This window comes from Mus musculus, chromosome 18 (assembly GCF_000001635.26).
Source record: "Mus musculus strain C57BL/6J chromosome 18, GRCm38.p6 C57BL/6J".
Classification (NCBI taxonomy): Eukaryota; Metazoa; Chordata; class Mammalia; order Rodentia; family Muridae; genus Mus; species Mus musculus.
Window position 1 is genome coordinate 89,291,090 of NC_000084.6, and position 12,588 is coordinate 89,303,677.

At 35.8% G+C, this 12,588-nt stretch overlaps 1 protein-coding gene across 1 annotated transcript in view; it reads right to left on the reverse strand.

The window, feature by feature from the left end:
* Positions 1–1,333: 1,333 nt before the first annotated feature.
* The window catches only part of Dok6 (docking protein 6), a 477,118-nt gene continuing 465,863 nt past the window's right edge, over positions 1,334–12,588 (reverse strand). Inside the window, exon 8 of the mRNA NM_001039173.2 lies at positions 1,334–10,185. Coding sequence (NP_001034262.1) covers positions 10,046–10,185 — 140 coding nt within the window. The 3' untranslated portion in view covers positions 1,334–10,045. The remainder of the gene's footprint in view (positions 10,186–12,588) is intronic.

The following is a 12,588-nucleotide window of genomic DNA, read 5'->3' on the forward strand; positions in this document are numbered from 1 at the left end:
GTGTAAAGTAAACTGTACTCCAGGGATACCCAATGAATAAGACCAGAGTAAGCTACTTGCCTCCTGATTTCTAGGTGATGTCTCTGAAAAAGTGGCATCACATTGTGCTTTTCAAGTCCAGCTGTGAGAAGATTCAATTAAGACTTTATTTTATTTATTTATTTATTTATTTATTTATTTATTTATTTTTAAAATTATTTTATTTATTTACATTTCAGCCATTTCTCCCCTTCCGGCCCCTCCTCCCACAGTCCCTCATCACATGCATTCATCCTCCCTCTTGCCTCCAAGAGAGTGCTTCCCCCTCATCCCTCTCACCTCTTATCCTCCTTCCCTGGGCCCTCAAGTCTCTCCAGGATTAGGCACATCTTCTCCCACTGAGGCCAGACCAGGCAGTCCTCTGCTATATGTACCAGGGGCCTAGAACGAGCCACTGTATGCCTGGTTGGTGGTTCAGAATCTGGGAGTTCCCAGGGGTTGGGGTTAGTTGAGACTGCTGGTCTTCCTGTGAGGCCACCTTCTCCTTTACCTTCTTCAATCCTTCCCCTAATTCAGCCATAGGAGTACTTGACATCAGTCCAATGGCTGGGGTAAATATCTGTGTTTGAACATCAATGTCCCAAATTCAAAGGCGCCCACATTTGTAAAATAAAATTTACTAAAGCTCAATTGAGACTTTTTAAATTGAAGTTTGAAACAACTGTTTTCCCAATTGATTACCTTAAAACTAGAGTTTACATGCATTCAGAGGAATTTGGAATATATAGTGTAATTGACACATATAGAGAGTGATGATAATGATAGAAAGTCTTCATGAGCACATTTATGAGTTTGTCAGAGGATAAGTTGAAGATCTAAAATTAGAAATAAAATACAATTCCAGTAGTGAGAGGTGATTTTGTGTTAATACTTAATTTTGTTTCCTGACAAATATCTGTGACTGAAAAAAGCAATGTTTTTTGAAAGAGAGGAAGCAGAGGAAAATCAAGTGAAAGAAGATGAAAGAAAGGAACTGAAAAAGGAGGAGGGAAGAAGAAATAAGGAGTAGAAAGGTGGAGGAATTGGAAGAAGAAGAGGATAGTTAGGAAGAGGGAAGAGGAGGAAAAGGAAGAGAAAAATAAAAAGGAGGAGGAAAATGGGAAAGGGAGATAAACACATTTAGAGATGGCTTTGAGAAAGTTGACTTTTAGAAATCTGCTCATGATAATATCTCTGGCTTTTCTTTATTCCCTTATTTCTAGCCATTTTGTGATCTAAGCACCACTTTGCCACCAGAGCTGATCCCTAATATTGGCACACACCAAAGGAATTAAAAGTAGGAAAGAACAAAGATCAGAAGATATTGCATGTCCTTTATTTGTGTGTTGGAGGTAGCAAGAACTCACTAAGCATTTAGTGATTGACTAGACTTAGAGATCATATTCAGTATCAATCAACAGCCAGATAGCCTAAAATGCCTAAATAGTAGAACAATTCACATTTCCATGAATGTTAAATATTCTAGCCAGTTCTTGCTCAAACATTAATTTTAATAAGTCACCATATGGATTCCAAAATTAGATCAATTTGTCTAACATTTTTTGAGTAACATGGAAACAGAGATAGCTGGTTTGTTTGTATGTTACAAAAATAGCAGAGTAATTGCTTTGGGGCTGTGCCCTGTGGCATGTATTTATTAAATATTGTCTTTGATGTCAGCCCTAAGCTTATATAAACCATTACATTATTCATAAATATTCTTTTCCCAGCAAAAAATTCTGCATGATCTTAATTGTGACAAAAGGGAAAGAAACACCACAATTTTACATCATTAATTTCTTATGAAAATGGCTCAAATTGATATTCAGAATAATCTATTTCATTCACTATTTAGAAAGAATATTTTCATTATCACTCCACTCTTGAAGATTTTTTCTAAACCGTATAGCATCAAAAGGTCCTAGTTATTTTTTATTTTTTAATTTTTATTTTACAAGTTTGTGTGGCTATACCTCCCCATCAAGGGAACTTTAACACTACTGACTGTGTGATCTGGGTCTACAATGCAGTTTGTTTTCTCCAGGACTAAGAAATTTTACCCTTTCTTTAAGGGTATGCTTTCTTAAGGAGGGTAAATATTAATTTTAAAAAAATCATTTGGTAAACTACCCAGAAGGCTCAGTTGATATTTAACCACCAAGTTTTGAGAAAGAGGCTCAGCAAATGTTTATCTAGACAGATCTACATTAAAATGACAAAGACTGCTGTCATTGAGAAGAATTGTCAAACGGAAAATGGATCACATCACTGCAGGACAGTCATTGTTGAGTAAATTTCAATTTTGACGTAAAATCTTGCTGCCAAATATGCATTTTAACTAATTTTCATTACCATTAATGGGTGGATACAAAGGCAGAAGAAAACACAAAATCTAATTATATCACAACGTGTAACTCATTTATGCTTTCTGTGTGTCTTTTCACTTGAAAATAGACGTCAACATATTGGTTGTAATAATATCATCAATACTAATGTTCTACAATTCATTCCAAGCATATTCGACCCAAGGAAACTATAATATGATAATGTTAGGGGAATACCGGAAATGTGTAATAAATTCTCAGTAACCTTACAATTTATAAAGGGCTCTCTTTCACTTTATTTTGAAAATTGCAAGCTCATAAGTGATGGAAGAAGTTAACATTTATAGGTTAGCAAGATATGATTGTCAGAATTCTGGTTAATCACAAAGTTACATTCATCACATAACAAAAAATGTAAGAAAATCACTTACTATTACAGTTCTAGGAAAGTCAACTAACTTATGGGTAAAGTCATTGAATTAGCTCAAAACTTCATTCATGCAGAGTTGTGGTGTAGAGTAATACTTTAGCTGTTTTGCCCTTTTTAAAGTAACAAGGCAGGTTTTAATGTTGTACAACTATGTTCTTCTTTGTAGTAATTCCACTTGTGAATTTCTTGGACTTATAAGACATTATCATCAACAGATTATGTATATCTTTTAAAGATTGGAGTATATATAAAATGAAAAATTTAGGAGCAAGAAATTCAACTATGCATTTTTACTGAAGGGTAAAAATCACACACAGATTTTAAAACAATTAAATTTCTTAATTTTATTATTGTCTCAATATTATTTTATGCTCTGTCAGAAATTCATATTTACTTTCCATGGACAATGTTTTACTTTGCATTTCATTTGGAAGTTGTGTTTCAAATAGTATTTAAGTCCGGATGCTCCCAGACTATTATTTATTTGGAATAGATTGCAACTAATAATAAGATGTAGTAGGTCATATGTTCTCCAACTGAAGCAATTTTGTAATAGGTATTTCATTTCTTAGAGTTCAATGTCTGGTGAATTTTATCAAAATGATCATAATCATTATATTTGAACAACCACAAATGCTATACCTTTATAATGCACAGTAGAACACCTTGGAAAGTACATAAAATTAGTTAAATAAAGATTTATAGGAAGCAAACATATAATGTATAATCTAGTATATTTTTGAGATTCATACGTGATAAATACTAAAATAACATTTGTGTTTCTAAAAAGACAAGTGATACTTCGTTGAAAATAGAGTGAGTCAAAAGTCAAAGGTAAGAGTCAGTCTGTGAATGTGAGCATGTGTCTTGGTTGGGGCATATGAGAGAAGGCAAGGGAACCAATGTTTTTTGTCATCTGCAGTGAAGGTGACACTGGTCTTTGTGCCCAGGAGTGGAGATTTGTGGGTGTGGTTCATGTACTGCCTCTGACAGCTAAAGTAACAATGTCTAAGTAAAGGAAAGAAGTAAATTATGTCATGTTTGCTCATCTCCAGAGTGTGGAATCCTAGTCTCCTTGTCTAGCCACTATTAGGCCTACCTACCTCTCTCTCTCTCTCAATCTCTCTCTCTCTCTCCCTCTCTCTCTCTCTCTCTCTCTTTCTCTCTCTCTCTCTCCATATCAAGCATTGTTTCTTGAGCTATACATTAAGTTTGTGGAATGGGATTTGACTGATCAGATTACTAACTCATAGTAATTATGTGCACTTCTGATTGCTATGAAGAGCAAGCATCACTGTTCTGCATGTTGCCTTCATTCTGTCCATTTCTCACATACCCTGTGGTCTGTGAGATGTGTTTCTCTCAAGATGGTTCTTCTGAGAGAAATCCTGCAGTGGCTTAAAATTAAATCATATCTTTCTTTTTCATAGAATTTTTGTTTATAAAATTCAAATACTTGATTCTTCTGAGACTATGGGCATTTTGAGTGACTTCAAACAGTGGTTGGTTTTCAACTTCTGCACCCCTGTTTATAGCTAGGTAGTTTATTCCAGTAATACACAGTTCTGTTTACAGAGAGGATTGATTTTATATGCTTAGGCTAAAACCATTGTGTGAGTGATACATTTGTAAGTTATTTGTATTAATCAACATGAGGATTTCAGATTAGGGATATTGTCAGAGAAAATTAAATACATTAAAATAAAGCTTACTGTATCTGTGAAATTCCTACAAGGGATAGTTCTCTTACAAGAAAAATTTTCCTTTACAAATATTTACAGAATCATAATACTTAACCTTGAGGAAAAGTGTCTGAAATTTACAACTAAAAGGTAATTTTTAAACTTTTTTCTTATTCATCTAAATTTCAAATAATTAAAATAGTGCCCACTTAAATTCATAAAGAAAAATATGATGAATATGATATCTGAATATAAATTCTAATCTTTAATATTTTTTAAGAATGGAAACTGTGTAGTTTCCATGAAAGAATGTAACCCTAATGCCATCAGCTATCTAATGCTGTTGTGATAAAAGTTATTGACAATGGTGCCATAATGTCCTCTGAAGTGATAAAGTTCCCTAAAATAATAATAATCATGGTTATCATATAAGTTGTTAGTGGGCAAAAAGAAAAATGGTAAAAACAGACAAACAACAACAAGAAAAACATTGCCTTAAGTTTTAGGTTGCTTATTATTTGAGGTAATAAAGCACTGTTTGACAATTTATAAATGAAAATGTTTATAGCCATCAACGGAATGAGTTGCTCACAGAAAAGCTTTTTGGGGTATGTTGGTGATGAATCTAAGACAAAAAAAAAAGTAAGAATGAAAGGAGAGCATTTCAAGGTACCAGGGCTTAGATATTCTGAGCCATAAGCTATTTCTCATTTCCCACCACTTCCTGCTGAGAGATGGGTGGTGCCAGGGAACATTCACGGAGAGCAGGAGAAAAACCTTCCCAGCTGTTTATTGCCTCTGAACAAACTACAAAGCCCTCAGGTTTCAGGTTCCCCCCACCACCAGGGAAACATAAAAGGAATCTTTCACTCTGTTTGACCTTTCCATTGCTGCCACGGTTTAATCCCATCTTAAAAATGTGTCTGGCGTCTCAAGATTTTTGCACAAAACTTATAAAACTATTTAAGCTTTCTTCTCTGAGAATAACTGTAGAGATATTTCAAGGTTCACACTCTTGAGTAAGAAAGAATGGGCTCATGTCCACACACAAAAAGGCAGGTGACCCTTATAATTCATTTAGAGTACATAAATATGGGGATTTCTGTTTCTCTGTGTATACTGACCAAGTAGTCCTTTTCACTGAGAACACAACTTCATGGCAAAATTCCAAAAGAAGTTGCCCACAAAAAGCAATTCTGGAATTACAAAATTGCAGTTTATATACCTTCCTTTGTATTAATTTTTTTCCACAAACTAAAAGAAGTACATTTGTTGGTAATGTGTTTTCTATGCAAATGTTAAGACATAATATGATTGTTTTTCACCTGCACATAGTACTAGACTAAAGAAGGCAAAATCTACCACACAGAAGAAATTCTAAATCTTGGAAGAGTAGGGTCCAAGTGTCATGCTGTCTGTGTCAATGGATTCTTTATCATTTAGCTCAAATTATCCTACAGACTAATCATTTCCAATTGACTCTACTTTTTTTCATGGGTAATTTCCATAAATTTTATAACCTAGGCTAGAAATTTATTTGTGTAGCATATTACTTAATTTTAAAACCAAGATTACATACACAAAAAACACCCTTTGGGGGGGGGTCTATTTTTGAGAAGGTGGTAATCCAAAGATTATATAACTAATGACTGTAAAAGGAAGTAATTGCATTATATGAATAGACACATTAATAAATTAGGAGAATATATATATATAATTTTCATTTGGAGCAGTCATTAACATTACATTTGTACTTTGTGAAATATTAAGTAGTAAGGGCCTAAATCTCAGGACCACTGAATGTATACTGCCCACTTATTGTGCTGTATTAAAATAGTCAAGACAGGAGTACATTTAAAAAAAATAATGATAATGTAATTACCTTAGTTTGCTTTCACTGTAGCACTAATGATTATTTTGTATGTGATTCCAATTATCAAAGAAATAAATTATACATGCTTTCTCAAAACATAATTTTGTGAGATCTTGGCCAAAAAAATGAGAGTTAGACATTAGCCTTTATGATATATTTTAATATCCACTATAAGGATACCACATGCAATAAATTGGATTGTAAAATCTACAACTAACAGTGTGTAGATATTTATCACCCCATGGCTTCTATGTTAGATGAGAGATATGAATGGCTGGTAATTTTATAAGAAGGATGAATGATTTTCAAACAAAATTTCCCAGTGAAAGCAGAAGAATTGCACACTGGAACTAATTGTCTAGATACTAGAATGAGGAAAGGTTTGGTTCCAGTGAATATGCTTCTTTTCATTTTACATGCACTGTCAAACAGCATCTTCCCTAATGTATGAAACAATGGCTTCATTCTGAACCAGCAAAAGGCTTGCTCTAGATATCTATTTAAATTTTATTAAATTCAAATTGTGGCAGTGGCCAAAAGCTACTGATTCAAAACTATTTCCAACTGGTCTGAGTAAATTAGCTCTGAGTGCAAAAAAATTTTTTGTTGTTGTTCAATCACTTAATAAAAGATGTGATTTTGTCCCAAATCCCCACCCCACCAGAATAGTAAAACAGTGGTCCAAGTTCATTTACACTTTTCTGCATATTTGATGCAATGTTATGTGTCACAGGTTGCATGTATATTAATTTATCACTATGGTACAAAAAAAAACCCAACCTCCCTCATCAAATATTTATGTAAAAACATGTATACCTCCAGACTTTGAGAGGAGACTTTCTCATGCACATCAGCCTCTTTTATCATTTGTCTCCATCAGCTTGATATTGATATGGTAACCATCTTCATAGCTCTGTATAAATCTGAGTGGAAGCCCAACTGAGTTATACTCAGAAGGAGCGTAAAGATGTCTTTGGTGCATAGTAGTCTCTCCCTCAAAATGAGAAAGTATAGAGGCATCTTAAGTCAAGAACCTACAGGTTCAGGTGAGCTAACACATGCCCACAGCCATTCTAGCATTTATGGTGGAATAGGTTTTATGAGGCTACGGGAGACTGCCACAAGTATCTTCTCATCTTTGGTTTATATAGGTTCATCTGTTTGTCTCTTTTATTACAATAATCATTGCCTCATGTCAAGCATATTAGGCTACTATAAATTCTCCTACTGCTTTTCTGAGTAGTTTTGACTTAGCTGAAAATTTTAAGTATACTTGGAGGAGTATGCTAGAATAAAGCTCCAAAAGTTTTTCATGAAATATTTTACAGTATTATTCTCAGTATGATGAGATTGGTTAAAAGACTAAGGAGGTATGTCTCTCATACACTCTTTTCATGACACTATCTTTAGGAAAAAAAAAAGTACTGGCCTAAACTTATGTATAACTTTTGGTTCCTTCTCAATGAAACTCATTGTGAATGATCAGAACCAAATGGTGAAGCTACTTTATGTGAGTACTTGTCTCCCACCAAAGAGACACAAGAGCAGACTCATAATTAGCAGAATCCTACTGGACTTGCTATCTGTGCTTCTGGCACATTGATAAAGCTGAGATGTGAATCAAGACCCCCTCAGGGCCTTTCCCCATAAGTTCCTTGTAGAAACTTGTGGTGTCTAAGCAACAGCTCGACTCAGTGAGCCAGCAAGAGGCTCTCTCTGATGGCCACACTAGGAACCGTGCTAGAACAATCTCAGCTCAGAGTTGCTCTGGTGTATTTACTAATGGCATTTCTACAGTGGATGCCATGTGTTAAAGAAACTCAGAGGCATTAACCCTGAAAAGTGGGATTCCAGGAATGGCTGTATCCTCTGTCCTCAGTAGGACCCAGTCATTTGCTCTTCTGCTGTGTCAGCAAAATCCACAGTGCAGAGTTTGGGCAATTTTCTTTGTATCCCTGAAGACTTAAGGTAATTATTTTTCACAGCCACATTAACTCGTATGATTAGTCTTTATAGGGTTTTCATACCTATCTGAGTGATTTGGGGAGTGTAGGTAGTTGCAGTAAGTGCACATTTATCAAGGAAGGATGCATAAACACTTTACTCAGTAGTAATTCACTGAAATGAGTTGTCAGTCTGCTCTTCATCTATGGATAAGGATGAAGGAAATCCTGATGGGGATCAGAGAAAGGTTCCTTTTAACAGACTAACTTTGATAGAACATTTGCTAATATGGAAAAGAAAGTCAGGTTTTCCTCTTGCCTAATCGTGGATTTTTTGTTCTTTAAATATGATCTGGACTCCTTGATAGATATCTGGATTAGGCACATGACATCAGGTGAGTCAGGCATAGTAATTTATACTTTTACCCAGCAAACATTTCTATTTTGACCCGAATTAGCCAGACTTTTCCTCTTTGAGTGGAATTTCCTATTTTCCCTCCAACTTGGTAGTTTGTCATATTTTAGAGCTAAAAAAGTTTACAAGTGAAACATTTTCTCCTTTCATCCCAGCCAAGTAAGTTCAGTATAAGAAAAAATTAAAGCCAAGTAAGTTCTGATTTCACAGTGAATGCCAAGCCTCAATAATGATGGCCTTTGTGAAATTCGTCTGTGAAATTTAAAATCCTAACATTTATTTTTGTATAACATTTGTTCTCCTCTCTTGACTACATGATGGCTGAGTTTACTTTAAGATCAGTTTTATGTCTTTCTCCAACATTTTGGAGTCTCCATTTGGAGTTGGATATTACACCAATTCCTCAAGTACTTCTGATGGATGGCCAAGGGAAGAAACAATCAATAACAAGGCAACACTAACTAGACATACAATATGACAACCAACATACAGGACAGCTAGGCGTGTTATCCTGCTTCCAAAACACTTTCCTCTTGAGTTTCCACACATACTCCTTATAGGATCCGAGCGGACTACAGAAATACTGTTGCTAGTAGGGGGCCTTTAAAAAAAATTCTAACATCAACATAACAATCAATTTGAATGCAACAAATTAGTTTTCAATAATTTAAGAGAGCATATCCTATCACCCTCAGTATTGATGATATATACTTATCTGTAGGTTGCTATAGCAATATCCGTGGCTATACTCACACACACACACACACACACACACACACACACACACACACACACACAAACTCAAGCTACAGGGCCCTTCTTAATGGAGTATTCTAACTTTACACGCCATTATTAACACTGGATATTTTTACATAGAGAGTAAAGATGCCATCTGTAGAGCTCACTTGACTTCTTTCTGCCAAAACTGAAAAAGTCACAGGGCTTGCAGTAGGTCATCATATGTCTAAACACAGGCCATATGTCTAAACAAAAGCACCTAACCTTAAGGACAAATGTTAGTGACAGCCAGGCTCAAACTGGAGTGGAAAAATTTCCCAGTACCAAAACTTCTGCTAATGTCAGACACAAAGAATTTTTCTTATTTAGATGAGTGCTCATATTATTGGGTTCTATTTTTTGGGGGGGTAAAACATAGATTTCCCCCATAGAAATTCAATAAATAAAGGACTTAACCACTGAATCAAGGAAGCAGAACTCCAGTTTTTAACCTTCTAGTTGGGACTAGGCCCTACCAATGTTAAATTGTACTGCAATTGGTCTTCCAGGAAGCATGGGACGAAATGACCCCATGGCAGGTCCAAGACAGACTGTCTTGCTGGTCAGTGGTGGCCTCAGTGTGTCATTGAATGAGGCTGGAGCTATAGCTGAATCCATAGCTGCTGGACCGTGACAATGGTGGCTGAGCCTCTTCACTCTGTTCTGGAGCATAGCTGGGAAATGTCTGTGCCCTGGACATCTTTGATGAACCAAACCCATGACCTGAAGAAGAGGAAAGGAAAGCTTTACTAAAAAAAATATTCAGAAGAAACAAAAGGACATCTTAGCAAAGAGAGAAAATAGATCTAACAAAAGACTTCAAACCCTCAAAACCAAATTTGTAAGGAAGTGGGCAAGAGTCTAGACTTTGGTATCCTGACTCTTCTTTTACCCAACACTGGGAACTGTACCCAGGGTCAACCACATGATAGTCAATCCCCCTCTCCTTTTACTTTTTATTTTGAGACAGAGTCTCAGTAAGCTATCAAGGCAGATGCTGAATGTCTGATCCTCCTCCCTCAGCTTCCCAGTTAGCTTTGATTACTGACCAAGCACCACATCAGGCCTGATTTCTTGATCTTGATGATGTAAAGACATATTCAGACATCAGTACTTTCCCCACCCCACTAGTATCTTCTCTAGGATTCTGCACATCTATAGAGCTAGGCTAGTTTTTAGGACTCTCAACTTTCCTGTCTTCAGCCTTTGAAATAAGGCAGAAAATCCTTTCCCTGAAAAGCTACTTCTGATGGAAAGCTTAATAATTTCTTTCTTTTCTGTTACACTCACTTTCTGCAACTCAAAGGCAATGAAATGCTTTCTTTAGAGCATTTGTGAATAGGCAAACTGAATTATACCCTAGTCAGTAACAGCCAATTATCAAAGAATATTTTACAATAGTTTAGGGGTTCTGGTTTCCCCATGAACTTTGTGAATTCCCCTATAATTGATTGCATATATGGGTTCACCAAGGTGATATTCTTCAATGGTCACTAAAATGCTTTAATGGTTGAATATTATACAAAATATGTCCCAAGAGAATTCTTCCCATGATTTTGACTGTTTTGCTGATAGATTGTGATAGAAAATCGTCTAATGCGAACCAAAGCACAGTGATTGCTTAACATTTGCCAAGATGTTTACAATGTGTAGAAAGAAGTGCACATATTAAGGCTTTAGAAAGACTTTCCAGCCATTGTCTCACCACTTTTTATAACCAGTGATTATTCTTTGTGCTTGAGGATGGTTTGTACCTGATGGAAAGGCCTAGAGAGACAGAAGAAAAATTGATACTATGCACTTCCCCTTCAGAATTTATACTGTACTCAAGGGATGAAATAAATTTAATTTGATTTGTGTTTTAGCTGATCTCTTGGGTGTGGAATCCAGAGAAAACTATCTGCTAACACTGAAACATGGGACTTCCACTGTCATACCCATCAGTTGCTCTGTCCTTTGCAATGTCATAGGCTCAAAGCCAGTTTTGTTGCCACATGCTTGACAACTCCAAAAATATCCTTGCCATGAAGAAAGCTTGAGATCCAAGAGAGAAAACCCACAGGAATTGTGTAATTAAAGGCTAATTAAAACTGGTAGAACTGCTTAAATGTTAAAATAATTAAAAAAAAACATGAGAGACAAATCTTGCTTTCTAGCAAGAAATTGTTTTAACTTTGTCATTGGCCTGATTCTCTTGATGGCCAGGGATGGGGTAAGACTGCTGACTATTGCTGCAAATCTGGGAGGAGAAAGTGTGGGGCATCCTTTCTGTGCCTCTCAGGGGTAGCTCTTCTATCAGGTACATTTGAGCTTTTTGAATTCTCCTTGCTTCTGCAGCTCTTCCCTACAGATGAATCTATGCTGTGGTGTGATACACAAAGTTAATATACATCAGTAGTTACTATAATAGTCTGAAAGTTAAATGTGGATACCTGAAAAGTTCTTTACTCCCATTTTCCCCACTTAGTGTCTTCGTGCTTTGGAAGAGGTATGTCATTACTTCTGCTCTTGTGCATCTCTCTCTTATTTATCATTAGCTACTATGGCCTTTTCTATTGGTCTATATGCAGTCTCTTCATTAAATTATTTTAAAATTTCAATGGAATATTTCTGCTTTTTCATGAGGACTCTGATGATATAAAAGCATGAAAATGAAGCAGAGAAACAGGAAAAGGAGGGAGAAGTCAGAGACGGGGCGGGGGTGGTGGTCAATAAAGGCAATGCTAAGGCGATGTTAGAGAGGGGCTTTGGAAAAGATAAGAAATTAAAGGAGTGCATAGAAATTAAGGGAATGCTAAAAATCAGGATCTCAGAAGTGGACACACCACGTATACATGCTGCTTCTGGTATTTTGTTTGTTGTAGTTAACTTTAAGGGATATTGTTTTGCTATGAGATTTTTGGTTTATTGATCTGAAATGAGATGATGATAATAGAGGCACTCAGCTTGAATTTTTTGTTTTATTTAACGTGTTCTGTGGTTTTAAATGTTAAGTCAGTGAGCTAGCTTGTGCCAAATGTTGTCATCCAATAAAAGGCTGTGATTCCATAGTAGTCTCCATGGGTTTCACTCTCCTAGGGGGAAGATCAAACTGTCTGTTGGCTGTATGTGCACTAAACTCAAAAA